A 20123-nucleotide genomic window follows, 5' to 3' on the forward strand; every position below is an offset into this window, starting at 1 on the left:
GACTTCTGCAACCACGCAAATCTGCGTATAACGGTGCTCGCAGCCATGGACCGGCTAACACTGTAGGCCGTGTCCAAACCCGGTTGAAGGGATTCACAAAAGGCATCCTTGACATCTTGCACGAGAGCAAGGAACCCATCCCTTTCTTCCCCCTCGGGAATATGCTCAGCCGCAAGAGAAACAGTTCCACAGAGTGTGTGAGAATCTTGCCAAGGCGCAAGTAGAGTTTACTGATTTCAACGCCATACTCCCTGCAGAAAACATCTTGCGTGCCCAACCGTCGAAGCGTTCGTCGTGCCCAGGGATGGTAGGGTATGCTGCCTGCCTTGAGGTGGCCATAGCCGCTTGAACCACCAAACTCTCTGGAGTGGGGTGAGATGAAAGGTAGCTAGGGTCACTACTGGAAGGGCGGTATTTCTTAATTAGCGATTTGTTAACTGCCGGAAGAGATTCCGGGGTCTACCAAGCAGCCGCCACCCTTTTCTGCAAGGTTAAATGAAATGGCAACGCCGGATCAGAGGACAGACCTTGATCCGAAATGTCCGTTAAGTCATTCTGAATAAAAGCTTTAGGAGGACTGGACCAAAAAAGGTATTCTGTTACTCTAGCCATAAGTCTCCTCTATGACGACTCAGCATGAGCCCCAGGCCTGCCAAACTCCACCTCAGGCGAAGTGTCCAGGCCACTAGCGTCATGAAGAAATTGTCTCAAGTCTTCCAATTGGCTAGCCCCTGAAAAGAAAGGAGCCACATCAGACTCAACCTGGTCAAGATCTAAATCTGACATCTTCTCCTCCTCCTCATAGATGTCATCCAGAGGGAGGTAAAAGTCCTGTCTCGGAACAGCCGAGGGTCTGGAGTCCATAACAGGCCTTACAGACTTGGAAATAGCCTTCCTTGGAGGATGCACAATACCAGGTATTTCCAACGTTAAATTTCAGCCAAAAATCGCCAACATCTGCTCCCGGAAGGCAGCCCATTCCTCCACAGTTGAGGACTTTGTTGGACAAGCCACTTTCCACGCGGCTCCATCCTCCGAAGACGGGCAAGGCGACCGGTGACGGCGCTTCCTAGAATGCCGAGACAAGGAGGACGAATGTCGGGAACCATTTCGGGAACGAGACCCCCCCCCGGGACTCCTTCCGACACAGTCACCCCTCAAATCGCTGGTGGACATACCTTTGAACTTGTATTTAAGGGACGTACCGGGTTTAGAACCCGTACCTGAAGCTTTCCCTTACGCATCCGCAAGGCCTTAGCAGTTAGCGACTGGCATTTGGAACAGTCGTCTGTGTCGCGACTCTCACCCAAGCACCACAAACAAATGCGATGCAGGTCGGTAATCGACATTTTCGACTTGCAGTCCCGGCAAGTCTTGAAGCCAGACCACGGAGTGGGAGGGGTTGAAGACGTTCACAAGGAATACACGAGGCGCCCCGAGTCTCCGAGGCAAACTTGTTTGCGGAAAAATCGGAACTTGGGCTACGGGAGCTGTGCATCCTATTTATAACATCCGGTGATGTCGCCCTCGACAGAGGCCTTCGAGGGACATCGACCCGACACCATTGACGCAGGACGCCATCTGCCGAAAAAGTTTCTGAAGGACACAGCTGTGGACATTACATGTCAAAGATGTGGAAGACGTTGGAGGACACAATCCATTCGAATGGTCTGTGTGAATGCGGACTACCTTGCCCGTGATAGATGGTTGAAAAGCTTTGAGCGCCAGAAAAACAGTCAGGAGTTCCACCTAATTTATATGAAACTGCCTGTCCTGAAGTGTCCAAAAGGTCCACTACTTCGAGATGAGACAGCGTTGCACCCCACCCCAGAAGGGAGTCGTCTGTGGTAACTATCACTTGTGGGCAGGGCTCCTGGAAGGAGGCACCCACTGAAAGGATGTTGGTCGAAGACCAACAATGTATATCCGCCGTCATGCAGGATGGAACTGTGATTATCTTAGAATCCGGGTCCGAAGCCTCAGACCAAGAGCTCTGAAGAACCAGCTGAGCATGCCATCATGTTCAGATGTGCAAGAGGAAGGGCTAGCACGCTAGAATCACCAAGCAGTCATGTGCGAAGACTGGAGGAAGAGCTGGCACGTGGTTGATCGGTCCGCAATCCTGTCCGCCATTAGGAACACCTTGGCACTGACCGTATTCCAACAGAAACCCAGGATAATCAGGTCCAGGGACTGTCATGGAATATTTCTGCCAGTTCACCGATAGCCCATGGTGGAACAGGAGCTGCCGCCTGAGGAAAGCAGCGATGAGCGACATCTTCGTTAAGACACGCAGCGCTGAGCTGAGACCGAAATAGAGCACACAGAACTGAAAGTGTTCCTCTCCCAGGGAGAACAGCAGATATTTCCAATGCGGGCTCCATATCAGGATGTGCATGGATGCGACCTGAAGGTCCACTACATTGAGCCAGTGGCCCTTCTGAAGAGAGGACTTAATTTGGCAAGGCGTGATCTTGAATTTCTCCCTGGGAAGAAAAAGATTAAACTAATAAAGACAGAGGATAATGAGCAGGCCAGCCTGGTTGGGTTTGGGCACTGAACAGACGAAGTAGAAGCCCTCCCCTTGCTCCTGGGGGGGGGGGGGTACAGGCTCTGCCGCTCTGAGGTCTAGAAGTTTCTGTACATCGGTTCGGAGGGAGGGCGAACCTATCTGCTGGAAGGGAGCGTTGAAGGACGGGGCAGGGGGGAGGGGCAAGCAAAAGCCCACCCGAGCGATGGACAAAACCCACCGGTCTTCGGTGATTGTCTGCCACGCCTCCAGATGAGACGAGATTCGTCCTCCCACCGGAGTCTCGTGCAACGGACAAAATATGATTTAGAGGATTTCTCAGCAGGGAGACTACCTGTCCCTGGAGAGGAGGCTGATGGGCGAGAGAAAAGCCAGCCACCTTGCAATTGTTTCTTTCGGCGGAGCCCGCCAACCGGAGCTCCAGTTTGGCACACAAGGCGATCCTGAAACCCCCTAAATTCAGAGAAGTAACGAGTTTGGGACCCTGACCTTTGTATAATGGGCCTTAGCTGGAGCTTTCGCCAGGACCAATAAAGATTTGGTCGTTTTGGTACTCGCTTTAGTCCTCGAGTTCCTCATCAGTTGAAGAATGGAACAATTCCTTGCCATCAAATAACCAGGTTACTCACCGTAGTGACCACCTTACTCCTAGTCCATAGTCCCCTTTCCTCCATATTTCTGGGACATCCCTCCGTCCTGTGGGACGGGACCGAAGCGCTTTGTAAAAGCATCCAAAAATGTCAGAAAATGTTTTAGTCCGTCCTCTTTCTACATGGGGCCCGGCACACGGCCATAACCCCGTCCATCTCGGCTCCGCCCCGCGCATCGCCCATCAGTCCTTTTCTATCGTCAGGTCAGAGACCTTTTAGCAATAACAGAGGAACTTTATTAGAGGGGACGGCGGGCGGGTGTATGGAGGAAAGGGGACTATGGACTAGGAGTAAGGTGGTCACTACGGTGAGTAACCTGGTTATACTCCTACGTCCCGTCCCCTTTCCTCCATACTTATGGGAGATTCTCAAGCACTCCTTACAGGAACTATGGGTGGATGGAAAAAAAAACCTTACTGAAACAGGTTTTTCAGCAAAGCCTGACCAAACTGGGCATCAGCTCTTGAACTCAGGTCTAGACAATGTTTACAAAAAGCCGATGGGGAGGCCCAGGTAGCTGCCTTTGCGATGATCTCCCAGGGGACATATTTCTGAAAGGCAACTGCAGCTTCCTTGCCCCGCACCAGGTATATACCTTTAGGAGGCTTCAGCCCTTCGACGGTGTAAAACTCCGTAATGCAGGCCGCGATCCATCGGGAGATGGTCGCCTTAGAGGCCTGCCTATCTTGTGGATTACAAAGGTGACGAACAGTTGAGAAGCGCTCCCAAGTTCGGAAGTTCTGTCAAGATAGAACTTAAGAGCCCTTCTAACATTCAGACAGTGTAGAACCCTTTCCACCTCTGAAGCGGGGTTCGGGAAAAAGAACGGCAAGGAAATGGACTGGTTTAGATGGAACTCCGAAACCACCTTCGGCAAGAAAGCACGGTTTGTCCGCAGGACCACCTTATCCTTGTGAAAAGCCAAGAAGGGATGTTCCACAGACAAAGCTTGGCGTTCGCTCGCGCGCCTTGCCGAAGTGACGGCCACCAAAAGGGACACCTTCCATGAGAGGTGCTTGAGGTCCACCGTGGCCATTGGTTCGAAAGGCTTATGGCACATCGCCGTCAGGACCACATTTAGATCCCACGCTGGGTGCAGACTGCGAATCGGAGGATAAAGGTGTGTCAAGCCTGCAAAATGTCTCTTAACCACTGGATTAGACAGAGTAAGAACATTGGTCCGTAGATGGGTAGGCGGAAACCGCCGAAAGATAGGTTCTACATGACAGAACGTGAACTCCCGACACTGCTAGGTGGGATACAAAGGACTGTACCGTGTCAATTGTAGCCCGCCTTGGGTCCATCTGCTTGTCTAAACACCAATGACAGAATCTAAGCCATTTGCTTTTGTACTGGGACCTAATCGAAGGTTTTCTGGCTGCCTGAATAATGCACATGTTATCCACGGACAGGCCAAGATGTTCTAAAGACCTGAACTCAGGCACCACGCCAACAAGCTGAGTGATTGTGGGGAGGGGTGCCACAGTTGTTCCCCCTGGTGAAGAAGATTGGGGGTCACCAGTAACCCGATCGACGGATACACTGACAGGTGTTAAAGTTCTGAGAACCAAAACCTGGCCGGCCACCACGGGGCAATGAGCAGAAGAGAACAGTTCACCGAGTTCTTCAATTTGCAAATCGTCCGATGAACTAGAGGCAGCGGCGGGAAGGCATAAACCCTCATGTTGTGCCATTGAATTTCGAGAGCATCCCCCATAGAGGAGGCTCCCAGTCCGTTTCTGGAGGCATACAGAGGAAGCTTCTTGTTTGCAGCTGTAGCGAAGAGGTCCACTTCCGGAGTGCCCCAGCGCAGGAAAATCTACAAGAGGACCTCCGCCTTCAGTTCCCACTCGTAGCGGACTATCGTCCACGGACTGAGGGCATCTACCGTGACATTCAGCTGGCACGGAATGTGTACTGCAAGTAGCCAAACACCATGCTGAACCGCCCACTCCCAAATCTGGATGAACAGTTCCACAGGTGGGGAAGACTTGGTGCCCCCCTGCTTGTTGATTTAAAACATCGACACCGCATTGCGAATCCGGACCACCTTGTTGGCTATGATCGGTCTGAATGCCTTGAGCGCTAGGAAGATCACCAGGAGCTCCAGATGATTTATGTGGAGGAGCTTGTCCTGAGGTGACCAAAGATCCGAGACCTGAAGATTATTCAACGTCACAGCCCACCCCAGAAGGGAGGAGTCCGTTGTGACCGTTACCGTCGGACCTGGGTCCTGAAATCCCACCCCCACCGACAGGTTGCTGAGAAACGACCACCAGTCCAGGTCTGCTCTCATAGAAGCCGGAATCGTTATCAACTTGGGGTCCAGATCCACAGCCTGAAGCCAAGAACTCCGAAGAGCCATCCGAGTCTGCCTCATCTTGAGGCGAGCAAGAGGAAGTGCCAGAACGCATGAGGCCATGAGGCCCAGAAGCCTCTGGAACCACCAGGCCGACATGCTCTCCGACTGCGCAAACATCTGACAAGTGGCCAACAGATCCACCATTCTATCCCCGGTCAGGTACACTCTGCAGCCGATCGTGTTCCAGCGAAAACCCAGGAAGATCAAGTCCTGAGAGACCATAATGGAAGATTTCCACCAGTTCACCGACAGCCCAAGGTGGAACATGAGCTGGAAGAGACTGAAGATTGCAGGCAGCTTTCAGCGGACAAGGGCTGTGCAAGAGCCAGTCGTCCAAATCTGGATATACATGGATACCCTGCAGACGAAGATAGGCCGCGATCACCGACATCATCTTCGTAAAGACACGCGGTGCCGAACTTAGGCCAAAAGGAAGCACTTGAAACTGGAAATGCTCCTCTCCCACAGAGAAACAGATATCTCCTGAGGGGACCCCAGATCAGGATATGCATGTAGACATCCTGAAGATCCACCACTCTGAGCCAATCGCCCATCTGCAGGGAAGACCGTATCTGGCCGGGCGTGATCAATCTTTTCCTACCCCAAGGGAAATTCAAGATGAACTGGGAAAGGTCTAGGATGGTGCGCAGACCAGCTTGGTTGGGTTTGGGCACCGTAACAGCCGGGAGTAGAAGCCCTCCCCTCGCTCCCCAAGAGGAACGGGTCCCATAGCTCTGAGGTCCTGCAGTTTCTGCACCTCGGCTTTTAGGGAGGGCGATCCCGACTGCTGGAAAGGAGGGTTGAAGGGTGGGCCAGGGGTAAGCGGAAGCCCGCCTGAGCGACTGACAAGACCCACCTGTCCTCGGTGATGGTCTGCCACGCCTCCCAATGAGACGCAATGTGTTCTCCCACCGGGTCTCGTGCGAGCGAGGAAATGCCTCATTTGGCAGGCTTTTAGTGGCGTTACCACCTGAACCCGAGGAGGCGGCTGAGGAGCTGGAGAAAAATTGAATCCGTTGCTGCCTCCAGCGGTTATTACCCGAAGGAGTATCCACTCTGCGTGATTTCCGGTCTAGGAAGCCCCTGAAACCAGAGGAGGGCTGGTTCTGCGACAGCGGTCTCTGGGTCCTGAAAGGGGTTTAACCAGGTCTGACAAGAACTTAGCTGTCTGGGTGCTGTCCTTTGTTTTGGTGCGCTCCACATCCGTTGTGGAATGAAAAAGCTCCTTACCGTCAAACGGCAGGTCCAACACCTTGTTCTGTACCTCCTTCGAGAACTTGGTGGCATGCAACCATGCCTGTCGAGAGGTGTCAACACCCAGCATAAGGCCCCGAGCCGACATGACGACCCGCGGCCTCAAGCAGATCCTGGGCAAAGACTCTGGCGTCAGATAAACCCGCCTTAAAGTCTTCCAGCTTCTCGACCGGAATGAACTACTCGAACTCTGACAGACCTTTCCACATCTTCATGTTCGCCCCCGCTAACACCAGTTCCGCGTTGGCCTGCCGGAGCTGCAAGGCCAAGTTAGCGAAAATCTTCCTCTCAAGGGAGTCCAGGAGTCTGTCCACTTTCCCCAGAACCTGAGTCGCCGTCGTAGAAGAGGACGCTGCAGGCCTGGACTGCAAAGTGGCCGCGACCACCACTGTGGAGGAGGGGGGCGGACAAGATGACAGGGCCACCTCTCCCGAAGAATGCAGCCTGTAACGCGCGTCAATTTTCTTATTGACGAAAAGTCAAGAGTGTGGCTTTTCCCAGACCCTGCGGACCTTGGCCAAAACGGCCTTCTGCAAGAACAGGCAGGTACGCGCTGAAGGAGACAAGGTGAATGCCCCCGCAAGCACACCCTCCTGCAGAGCGGGTGCCTCGGGCACTGGAACATCCAATAGGCACATCATGTCCAGTACCCGGTCGTGAAAAGCTCTAAGAGCGGGGCTGGTCTTCGCTGTCCTGCTCGCCCTGCGCATCATCCGACAGGTCAGGATCCTGCTGAACCGTGTCAAGCACCGTCTTGTCCACAGGGGATAATGGAGGCAAGGGCGGAAGGGTCGGTGGAGGCACCGTAGGCAAGGGCGGCGCCGGCGGAACCACTGGTGGAACCGGAGGCGCAGGCGGGCATATCTCCCTAAAAAGACCCTTGAAATACTCTCTCATGGAGTCGGTACGCATGAGCGTCTGAAAATTGCTGAAAAAGGCATCCTCCGGAGGCGGTTTTGGAACTGCCGGAGAAGGCTTCTCATGAGGAGGATAATTCCAGGGACGCAAAGGGGAGGGTTGCCACACAGGCCCATCCCCCGAAGTGTCCACAAAAATCAAAGGTGCTGAACCCACAGGCAACAAGACGTGTGGAAGGAGCATCCGGGCGTTCCAATCGTAAACGGGACAAAACGGATGCGTACAAGGAATTTTATATTCACCCGCGGAACCAACTCTTACACCTGAGGCAGATGGCATAGTTGTAAGGTGAGCACTCAAAATGGCTGCCGTGGTCATGGCGGGAACGGCCGCCATTTTGCCATCACCTGAGGTGAACTGCGGCACGTATGGAAGTGAGGCAGGGGTCCCAGCCGGTGGGTCAGGGGTCTTAATTTTAGCCTTTACATAAGGAACCTCAGCCGAGCTGGTACTATGTGGCCTGGAATGTTTCTGCGACATACCAGTGGCCAAACTAGCCTCCACAGGAAGGACCTCGGCACTGCCGGTAAAGGAAGAACTTTCACTCCTTGCCCCCTCAACAGTTCTGGCGTCGCCACAAGAGCGGGAACGGTGAGGAACAACTTTCACCGATCAGGCCTTGGCAGGCCTCTCAGAAATGTTGGTCGCTTAAGCCTCTGCACGAGGGACCGAGGTCCAGTAACAACCTTACTAGCGTGGGCCTCGAACATAGTAACACCAACCCCAGCCGAGGCCTCGGGGAGCACCCCAGTACTTTTGAGGGAAGCCGATAGCAAGGCCTCAGAGTAAGCTCCGGTACCCCACGACTCAGTAGAACAGGGTCTACAGGCAGCCCCCATAGGAGGGGCGTCCGAGCGTGCTCCAGTATCCACAGGCCCCTTACGGAGACTTCAGAGAAAACTCTGGTACAATTATTAGGCCCAGAAGGCACCTCCAGGCAATCCCCGGTGACAGAGCGATCAACGCTCCTCCCGGCCAGGGTGCTCTGAAAAGTAAACTTACGGGGCGTTTCTTCTTTTCGTCCATAAAAGCCTGAAAATGCGAAGGAGGAGTACGTTGAAACACCACCTCCCACCGCTCCAACCGACGTTGAAGTGCCCGGACCGAAAGGGAGTCGCAATAAAAACAGGCGTCCCAACTGTGATCTGGACCCAAACACTCTAGACAAAGATGATGGGGATCCGCCCTCGCGAAGCGTCGGTGATACGAACAACCTGGAAAGTCTATTTTCAACGACAGAGACTAGTACACGATCGCTAGTGAGAGCCAGCGAGGAGGTAAAAAAAGGGAAGATGATCTTCCGAGGATGCAACGTGTCCAGTCCCGAACGAGCGGGGAAAAGGACGGATGGGAGATGCATGGGAGGAGCCAAGATGGGCGGAGTACGGCCGCAGGCCGGGCACCGCATAGAGAGAGGACGGACTAAAAAAGTTTGACAGTTTTGGATGCTTTTACAAAGCGCTCCGGTCCCATCCCACAGGACGGAGGGATGTCCAAGTATGGAGGAAAAGGGACTGGACGTAGGAGTAAGAAAGGTCCAGTACTTTGTCTTTCACTTCCTTTGAGAACTTTGTCACGTGGAGCCACGCCTGGCAAGAGATGTCAACCCCGACCATAAGGCTTTGACAGAGGTATCTACATGTTGCGCCGCAGCTTCCAGTAGATCCTGCGCTAACACTTTGGTGTCCGACAAACTGGCTTTAAAGTAGTCTAACCTATCTGCAGGAATACACTCCTGGAAATCAGCTAGCTTTCCTGCTGCTGCAAGGATGAGCTTGGCGTTAGCGTGAAAGTTAGAGCGCGGAATTGGAAAAGACTTTCTTGCAAAGGCGTCAAGGAGCTTATCCTCTTTGAAGAGGATTTGGGCTGCTGCCGTGGAAGATGCAGATGCCGGCTTGGACTGGAGGGTGGCTGCTGCCACCACTGTCTACGAAGGGAGCGGACAAGCCACTAAAGCCATCTCTTCCGAGGCGTGAAACTTGTATCAAGCGTCAATCCTGTTGAGATGCAGCCCGGTATGGGGATTATCCCAGACCTTACGGGCCCCAGCCAAGACGTCCTTCTGTAGGAACAGGCCAATGCGCTCCTGAGGTGACAGAGTAAAGGCTCCAGAAAGCACCCCTTCCTGTGGAGTGGGGGCCTCAGGTACTGGAATATCAAGCAGGGCCATCATATCCAGGTCATGGAATGTTCTAACAGAGCGGGGCTGCTTATCGCTGTCCTGAGCCGCTTGCGGCTCATCCAGAGAAGCAGGAACAGAAGACTGGTCCACTGCGCGTAGCGCCTCAGATTTTAAAGTGCTATCCCGTGTTGCTGGAGTCTTCTCTATGGGAGAAAGCAGGGGCAGAGGAGGGAATGATGGAAGAGGTTCGACAGGAAGAGGTGAAGGCATTGGCACCACCGGGACCTGCATAGGAACAGAAGGTGGGACAGGAGGTACAGGGTACATTTCCCTGAAAAGACCTTTAAAGAACGCCCACATAGGGTTAGAGTGCATGAGCGCCTGAAACTTCCCAAAACAACGCATCCTAAGACGAAGGTCTAGGCACTGGAAAAGGCAGAGGCCGCTCGTGAGGGACATACCCTCTCGTACACAATGAGGATGGTTGCCAGGAGGGCCCACCACCGGCCAGATCCAAATAGAACAAACAGTGGCACGGAACTAGGAGGGAGCGAGAATGTATGAGGCAGCGGTGTCCGAGCATGCCAATCGAATGAAGGGCGGAACAGGTTTTTGTTGTCCACATAGCGTGGAAAAGGCTGCTCAGTCCCAAAAAACATGCTCCCAGCACCAGACGTCGTGAACATTGGTGTCAGGGAGGTATCCAAAATGGCACCGGGGACCATGGAGGTTAGGCCGCCATTTTGTCGACACCTGAGGAGAACTGCGTCACAGTAGAAAGTGGAGGCAATTGTCTCCTCAGGGGAGTCAGGTGACTTAACACTTTAGCCTGGACACAAAGATCTGCGGCCAAGCCGGTGCTGACAGCCCTTAGATGTTTACTGGACATCTTAGGAACTGCCCAAGAATTAGCCTCCGATGGAGGAACCTCGGCAGAGCTGGTACTGGAAGGCATGTGGTCCGTGAACGCCTTCTTTCCCCCCTCGACAGAACCGGTAACACCACAACCCCGAGCATGGGACGGTTGCAGGACGCACCTCACTGACAAGACCCTCAAAGAGGATCCCTCGGATTCTGTCGGTGCTGACTTTAGCCCCAAGAAGAGGAACCTCAGGCTTTAACCCGGGAAGTATAGCTCCCTAAAGAGGAGCCGTGACTCGATGTGGAAAGCTCCAGAAACAGAGACCTCAGGGAGTACCCCAGTATCAGTGTGGAAAGCTCCAGAAATTGAGACCTCAGGGTGAACCCCGGTATCTAGAGCCACAGAAGAACTGGGCTGAACTTTAGCACCCAAACAGTGAACCTCGGATCGGAACAGCATCTGGTTTTGGCATATGTGCTGCAGGAACCCTCTAGGAATACTACAGTGCGCCTATTAGGCCCTTTATGGGGCGCCTCAGGGGAACCCCTGGTAACTAGACCCCGGGAAGTAGTCCTGTGGCGGGGGCGCCCTAAGACGTAAAGAACAAACCAGGCATTTCTTCTTTTCGTCGAAGAGCTAAAAATGTGGTAGAGTAACGCGCTGAAACACCTCCTCCCAACGAAGAAGTCGACGTCTGCCTGGACAGAGGGATTCGCAAAAGAAGCACTAGTCCCAGCGATGGTCCAGGCTTAGTCGCCAAGCAAAGAAAGTGGGGATCCGCCCTCGCGAAACTACGTTCGCATGAAGAACAGGACACGAATCCCAGGCGCTCCGGCATAGACTGAGGACTATATTACCATAAAACCAGAGCAGGAAGGAAGGACAAAGGGAATAAAAAAAAAAATTCCCGGTGATGCTAGTGCGTCCAGCCTCGACCGCGCGGAGAAAAAGACTGGAGGGTGATGCGCAGGGTAGAGCTCAGGAGGGCAGGGTTACGGCCACGTGCAGGACCCCGCACAAAAATACAACTGACACAAATCTAAATTTTTGATGCTGTTTTTTACAAAAGTGCTCCGGTCCCGTCCTGAAGGACGGAATGTCCCACAAGTATGGAGGAAAGGGGATGTAACGTAGGAGTAAGTACAATGACAAATAGCAATTTGTTCTGGATGCTGTGAAGAAAACTTTTTTTCATTTGGAAATCCTTTGTGCTCTCAGCTTGCAGGAACAAAGCCACCGCTCGTTGAATAAGTCAAAACAAACCATCAAAACATAGAAGCAGGACATTCTCACATTGCAAGGGTACAAGTGCACTTTTAAGTTTTGCACTACATAGTTTAATTAAAAAACACTTGCAGGCTTCAAAAGCGCAGACTTGCAAATTGGGCTATGATAAAATGAACGATGTCTATTTTGAATCAAGAATGGTTCAACTTGCTTTTATTTATTTAAATGTAGGAAAGAATACCTGATCGCCCAGGATAAGAGAATAATCTGTTCAGGGAGCACACAAACTTATAATACTAGCATAAGTACCCGTTCTCCGAACGGGTTCTGTAGATAGATATGATGTGCTTTGCACCCTGAAGTAGACTGCACTGGGAATGGGCGTGTATGGGTGGCTGACACACCCCAGAGCAGACGTTGCTGAGGCGAGAATTGGTGTGCTGCATACGGGGACCTTCTGTGCTCTTCTCCCCACCGGTCACCTCACACTGGTGTGGTGAAGTTCGTTGTTGTAAATATGTTGGAAACCATGCATCCTAGTGCCTGTGACTCAAGTTTTGTTCCTTGTGTCGTCCTACAAGCACATGGCGGTTTCACCGATTTCAGGCAGCCTTTTCATGTGTGAAGGTGCTGAAATCCAGGGAAAGGAGTGGGGTGTCCAAATGTCATGCAGCCAGTAATGTCCAGAAGGGCCTAACAGGCCACTGTGCAAAATGTGGTGCAGATTGGTGTAACAGTATGGAATTCCATAAGGAACAACTCTTTGCCATAAATCCCACCACAAATGTTCCTTTTATGTATGTAGATTAAAGATGAAGTATATATGTTTTTAAGTACATTCTCTGAGAAGAGACAGAATCCGTAGCCACTTAGCAGAGGAGACGTTCTGCCTAAGGTGTGTGCAGAGAATGACAGCAGGAACAGCAGATTAGAAGCTAGCAGCCGAAAAAGGTCCTGGAGAGAGCATGCCCAATTTTTTGTAATATGCCATGTTATGCCAATTGCACTCAAATTTTTGTAATATCCTTTTCTATTACAAGACAAGAGGCCTAGCATATGTTTCTGTTAATCCGGAATTGGGTAGATGCAGGGCTGATTCCGTTCAGTTTTGAAATAGCAGAATGAGAATGATGTTTTTGCAATAGGGTCCAAAGTAGTACAGGATAGTTTGTGTGCGCGTGGTGTTAAATGAGCTTGTTTAAAAGAAAGAGCAGCCGTTTTTGTTTTAAAGAGAAGATTCGGGCCCAATGTAATGTGAATTACAAGACCGGGGCTACTGCACACAAAACAGCAGACTAGCCTGAAACCTTAATGAGCTTATGTAAATAGATTTTGAAAAAAAAACTGTATTTAGAAGCAATTCTATGACTGAAGTTTTTATTTTTAGAACGATTGACAAGTGAGAATAGAATGTTGCTTTTAAAAATCCTATTTGATGTTATTGAACCTAGACACAACAAGCAGGACCGTTGCACATGGATTGAAATCATTAGAAATACAAACAGTTGAATTAATGTTTTGTATTTTTTTTAAACAATGAATGTTGAGATTTTAGTGCGAGGCGATGAAAGGATAAGATCATTGTTGTGAATTAAAAAGCATTGATGAATGTTTTTATGAATGGCGCGGATTAAGAACACCAACATGCAAATGATTGATTAAAACCCAAATGTTTTAATAAACACTTTAAATAGAAACCAATTGGTTATTCTTGGAACCTTAAGCCTCCAGTGGGTGATAAAGAGTTTAAGAGTATTTTCTGTTAAATCAATGTGCAACTGCAAATGTACACAACATTAACAGATTAAAAAACGCATTCCCCATTTACAAAAAGGGTTGCAGTAGATGTGAGCACAGTTTATTAATTGCTTGTTTTGGGGTAGAAGTTGCTTTTTCCATCACTGACTCTTATATTAACAAGATAGCAAGATTTTGCTTTTAACCCTTAAAATTACATCTTTCAAGCAAAAGATGTCAGAGAGGTTACTCAAAGTAAATCTGTCAAAATAAAAGCCCCAGGTAAAATGTGTGTCCTATCTTCACCCTGAGGGATGTCCCTTTCTTAACATCCCGAGTTCCAAAAATCACCTGGCAAAAAAAATACATGTCAGCACTACACAAGGTGTCTCTGTATCAAGAGTTCTCTGCGTTTATTGCCTTGGAATTTAGGTATGTTGGGACCCATATAACTTCATGTGAAAGGAGACAATTCAGAAGGGTGTCTAATTTATACACCATAATATGTCTGTGGCATACAATGTTCCACAATTCAGGATTAGGTGGTTATTTTATAACATAAGGTGTTAGCAACTTATCTTATGTGTCACTTTGTAGAAGTTGTGCCACTAATATAAATGACTTCTTATACGCTACGCGTCAACATCATTTATAGCTTTAATTCCAAAAACACTTGCAATGACTTTAAATCCATTTCTGCTGTCATGGAATGGAGTATTCTATAGAGGATATCGCTAGATTGGATCTCTCGGTTTTATTCAATTGGCATTTAGGTAGATGGGTTAACATGCCAAATTAATGTCAAATATTAACTTGGATTTCATAAGGGTGCCTTACTTCTAAATCATAATTGCTCTGGGACATAAAAAGTCCCAACACACAGCATTAGTTGGAAGATTACTCACACACGTTAAGGGTTGACAAACGCCTTCTTCCACTGTAATCAGATCTTGAGACTAGTAGTATCAACCCTCTTCCCCCACCCGCAATGTTCCCCATACATTTTGCACTGTTGTAAATTGGTGTATTTTCATTTTATGTCCATATATGCCGGCGAGTTATGTTCCCAGCTTTTTTCTTTACACTGCACGATGTGTACCATCCACCGTTACCAGTAAGGCACTTAGAAGGGTAACTTCTGCAGCTGCAAATAGGACCTCTTGTACAGTACTTAAAGGGATGGTCTAGTAAAAAATTTTATTTAAAAAATAGATGGGCAACATAAAAAAAATACTAGCATTCTCCGTTTTAAAACTTCCTATGTAAAATTTTGAGCTATTCAAGCTCAAGATTCGCAAAAAGCAAGCACATGGGCGCCGCATCCATTTTGTGAAATGGAGGCCCTCCTGTGCTGTTTTTTGCGGCACTAATGAAGGAAAAGCCAGCCAGCTGTAGTAAACAAAAGCTACCACTGGGTGGCTTTCCCTTCATTAGTGCTGTAGGCGGAGGACGGGGACCGGAGACCAGAGCAGGAAAGCTGCAGCTGAATCTCGGTAAGTGCTATTTATTTTTTTAAAAAATAAGCACTAGCTGCGTTTTTTTTTCTATGATTTCTGGGCTGGAGGAGCCCGGAAAACTTAGAAATAAAACCGCAGCTTTAAAAACGTTGTATTTATGTTTGCGGTCGCTTTTGAAGCGACCGCAAACATAAATACAACGTTATTGTGTTGGAAAACGCTGTGGTTTTTCTTTCCAAGTTTCTCAGGCTCCTCCGGCTCGGAGGAGCCTGAGAAACTCGGAAAGAAAAAACGCAGTGTTTTCCAACACAACCGCGTTGTTTCTGCCTGAATCTGCTTTCCCATTTGGGGTTCCCGGACTCTGGAAAACAACCGCGTTGTTTCTGCCTGAATCTGCTTTCCCATTTGGGGCTCTCGGGCTCCCCACGGGGAGCCCTAGAGCCCCAAATGGGAAATCAGCTGTAGGTAGAAATACTACGCGGCATGTAAACATAACCGCGTTGTGTTTCTGCCTGCCTTGGCTTTCACTTTGGGTCTCCGGTGCTCCACTCAGGCAGAAACAACGCGGTTGTGTTGGAAAACGCTGCAGTTTTTCTTTCCAAGTTTCTCAGGCTCCTCCGAGCCGGAGGAGCCTGAGAAACTTGGAAAGAAAAACCGCAGCGTTTTCCAGCGACCGCAAACATAAATACAACGTTTTTAAAGCTGCGGTTTTATTTCTAAGTTTTCCGGGCTCCTCCAGTCCGGAAAACTTAGAAAAAAAACGCAGCTAGGGCTTATTTTTTAAAACAAAAATAAATAGCACTTACCGAGATTCAGCTGTAGCTTTCCTGCTCTGGTCTCCGGTCCCTGTCCTCCGCCTACAGCACTAATGAAGGGAAAGCCACCCAGCGGTAGCTTTTGTTTACTACAGCTGGCTGGCTTTTCCTTCATTAGTGCCGCAAAAGCCAGCACAGGAGGGCCTCCATTTCACAAAATGGATGCTCCCATGTGCTTGCTTTTGCGAATTTTGAGCTTGAATAGCTCAAAATTTTACATAAGAAGTTTTAAAACAGAGAAAGCAAGTATTTTTTTTTATGTTGCCTATCTATTTTTTAAATAAACATTTTTAGTAGACCATGCCCAATAAATGCAAAAAAACAACATTTATTTAGTTTTCTCTCTAAAAAAGCACGGTCATGTTACTGGAACAAAAAGGGAGACTACCTTACCTTCAGAATTTTTACAACCACCCGCTCGTTGTTTGTGATGTTAATTGCCTCAAACACTTCGCTGTACTTCCCCCGTCCTAGCTTCCTCACCAGCTGGTAGTCATCCTGGTTCCTAAAGTGCAGAAAAGAAATAAGGAACCACACAGTGACCTAGGGCTCATATTTATTAATATTCAATTGGACAGCCAGCATATAATTTATAACAGAGAACTTGACTAGCTTAAAATATCCAATGACAGAGGGTGCTGTTACAATATGCAGTGGTTTTTGGGTAAGCCTGGTCATGGTGGGGTAGGTCGAACAAGGAATGTGAACAATGACAGACATACACAGGATAAACATGCAGGGCCATGTACCATTATCTAGGCTTAAGCAATATACATTTTAACATTACTGAGTGCTATCATTTTATGGCTGTTCTGGGTATCAGTTGAGAAGCAGCGCATAGGGGGTTACGCTACCAGGTGGTGTTTGAGTTTGGTTTTAAATTGTACTGTTGGTCAGGTTTTAAATGGCCAGAGGGAGGGGATTCAAGTTGAAGAGGGCAAGTAGGGAGAAAGAACTGCAACAGGTGGCAGCAGCAGCACAAGTAGACAGTGTGAAAAAACCAGTGGGTGTTTCACTGCCTAAACACCAGGGATCCCTTATTCAGGTGGCCAGGGCACGGCCATCGCCTTTGGATCCAGACCCTGGGGTGGACAAGTGCAGGAGGATCACCTGGGTGAGGGGTCCTTGGGGAGTGGCGGAGGACTGCGTGATGACGAGACATGGTATCCTCCCTTTCCAAATAACCCTGTCCCATCCGATTTGATAGGATATTCCAACTGCCTAGATTTCCTCCTCCATTTTCTAGACAAACTGAGCTGAGGAAGGGCTGGTCTGAGGCAAAAAAAAAAAAAAAAAAAAAAAAAAAAAAAAGTACCACCCATGCAATACATTGGACATTTACCACCAATAATGTCAGGCACTTCACCCTAATTACATACACCTGGGACATATTAGCCCTCCCAACATTATTACAATGTGGAACACAGACACACACACACACACACACACACACACACACACACACACACACACACACACTGAGCAAAGCGGTGCATGAAAAGGAGCAGTTCTTCCAGGCAGATGGTGAACCAGGTGGAGCAGAGCAACAGGCCGAGGGACGGAACCGAGGTACAGAGAAACCTCGGACACCCCAGCAAGAGATCGTTCCCTCCAAAGGGCCTTGAAAGTTGCACAAGTAAGCTGAGCCAGAGAAAAGAAACAAACCTTGTGTGTTTCAAGGATACCAGCCACCCTCCTGGGTGAACAGAGTCACGGATGTGCAGCAGCAGTTGTGAAATCAGCCTGGACTTCAGGATCAAAGCCGCGAAAGACGAAAATGAATTAACACAGTCGGTGAGTTGATGAAAGCCTGTTCCTTCTCCAGCATGGGGTCTGGAATGGATTTACATGCTCATGAATACAATAATACATAGCAGTCCACATATGCACAACCATGGGAGGTGACAAGGCTCAACAACTCAATATTAAGCATCTCTTACCTCCTCACCAGGCTCACCTTCAAGCGAACAGGTTGCCCAGCACTGCTTGGCCGACTCTGGACTCCTCCCTGGAATCCCGGTCGACACAGTAGAATTTTGTGACCGTGTGCGTCGACCGCCACATAGGGTTGATCTTCTGTGCACGGCACCAGACAGAGAACCTCTTCAATTTATGTCCATAGCACTTAAGAGTCGAGGAAGTCCTGGCCTTGGCAAGTACCTCCTTGCAGTCTGCCGGGATTTCGTAGCCTCCGAACTCTAGCGCTGCAGAAGCCAGGCCTACAGGTTCAGCGATCCTGGGTCGTGATGCAGGATTGCGTCTCTTTCCCTGGCGAGAAGATCCGCGTCCTTCGGTAGCTTGACCGGAGGGGACACCACCATGTCCAGAAGGTCCGGGAACCATATCTGCCTCGGCCACGCCGGTGCGACGAGGATCATCTTGCACCGGGACAGTCAGAGTTGACTGATGAGTCGCAGTAGCAGCGGCAATGGTGGGAATGCATAGAGAAACAGGCCGTCCCAGGGGAAGGAGAATGCATCCCCCATGCTCCCTGGCTGGGGAAACCTGCTGGCCAATCTCCGGCACTTGGTGTTCGCAAACAGATCGATCTGGAGACTGCCCCATCGTCGGAATAGAAGATCTACTTGATCCTGCCGAAGCTCCCGCTTCCGCTCCCACTCCCACTCCCACTCGTGGCAAGAGCGCAGCTCCCTGCTGAGTGAGTCGGTGACTGTTCTTCACTCATGCCAGGTGAAAGGGTACAAGGAACGTTCCCTGGGCGATGGCCCAGCACCACAGATCCTGCACTTCCTTGGATAGAGCTGCAGATCTGGTGCCCCCCTGCTTCCGGATGTACAACATCGTGGTGGCGTTGTCTGTGAAGATCCATACCACCTTGCCCTTGAGGGACGTTGATGTGCAGTGACCTCTCCCCCGGGAGCCAAAGGCCTCTTGCTTGGAGATCTCCGGTGTGCACGCCCCATTCCTCCAGGGTGGCGTCCGTCGTCAGTTTCCTGATGCGCTGGGGTCTGGAAGTCCATGCCGCCGCGAGATGCGCGCGGATGTCCCACCACCAGAACGCTTGACGGAAAGTCTCTTTAAGTGAGATCTTGGCTTCGAAGCTTCCCGCCACTTGTATCCAACGGGCGTCAAGGAACTCCTGCAGTGGCCGCATCCGCAACCTGCACAGACACACGAGGTAGATGCATGACATCATGCAAAGTAGGAATTTGATGGACCTCACCCTGGCTACTTCCATGGTCAACAGCCGACGGTGAACCTAGCCACGCCACTGTTTGCCCTGGCCCCTAGGAATAGGGCCTCCTGCAATGGCAACAAGCAGGACTTTGAGAATTTGATTGAGAACCCCAGTTCCGTGAGCAGGTGGACGGTCCTCGCTGTGTGGTTGACGGCGAGTTCCCTTGACTTCACTCGGATGAGCCAATCGTCCAGATAGGGGTAGACGTGGATCTCCTGCAGGCGGAGCCGCGCTGACACCGGTGCCAGGCACTTGGTAAAGACCCTTGGTGCATACTTCAAACCGAAGGGCAGTGCCCTGAACGGATAGTGCCGCCCCTGGAGCACAAAGCGGAGAAACTTCCGATGTCCTTTGTGTATGGGGATGTGGAAGTATGCATCCTCTAGGTCCGGCGATGACAAGCAGTCCCCTTCTTCCAGCTGTCCCAGCACGTACTGAAGGGTGACCATCCGGAATGTTGGGGATTTTATGTACCTGTTGAGGCGGCGGAGGTCCAGGATAGGCCGCCAACCCCCCGTCTTCTTTCAGACGAGGAAGTACTGTGAGTATACTCCGGAGCGCTCTTTGCCAGCATCGCCCGTACCTCCAGAAGTAGTTGTGGTATGTAGTTTTCTTTCATGGCCACTGGTGGAAAGTCTGGGCACTTTCTTTGGAACTCCAAAGTGTACCTGTGGGCCAGGGCACCCAGCACCCAACAGTCTGTGGAGATGGATTCCCACACGCAGACGGATTTCGCCAGCTGGCCTCCCACCAGGGTGCTCGGGTGGGGGCCCGACATCATGGCCAGTTCAATCCTGCATTGCCGAGGCCTTGCCCCCTTGGGACCCTTGACGACAGTGATCATGTCCACCAGCCTTGTTGCCGCCTCTGTAGGCTTGTTGCGACGAAGAATGGACCGCCTGGCAGTATGGCAAAGAGCTGCCGCTGAATCCTTTGGAGGCACCGTGGGACTTGCCTCCGGAGGTCCGAAAGGACGGCCGTCGCAGATGC

At 50.4% G+C, this 20123-nt stretch overlaps 1 protein-coding gene across 1 annotated transcript in view; it reads right to left on the minus strand.

Annotated features, from left to right (window-relative positions):
- Positions 1–20123, minus strand: part of CSNK2A2 (casein kinase 2 alpha 2) — an 876327-nt gene that overhangs the window by 685783 nt on the left and 170421 nt on the right. The window contains exon 2 of the mRNA XM_069654499.1: positions 16328–16439. Within this exon, the coding sequence (XP_069510600.1) occupies positions 16328–16439 (112 nt within the window). The remainder of the gene's footprint in view (positions 1–16327; positions 16440–20123) is intronic.

The sequence above is a fragment of the Ambystoma mexicanum genome, chromosome 1p (assembly GCF_040938575.1).
Source record: "Ambystoma mexicanum isolate Mex_15411 chromosome 1p, UKY_AmexF1_1, whole genome shotgun sequence".
In the NCBI taxonomy this organism is placed as follows: Eukaryota; Metazoa; Chordata; class Amphibia; order Caudata; family Ambystomatidae; genus Ambystoma; species Ambystoma mexicanum.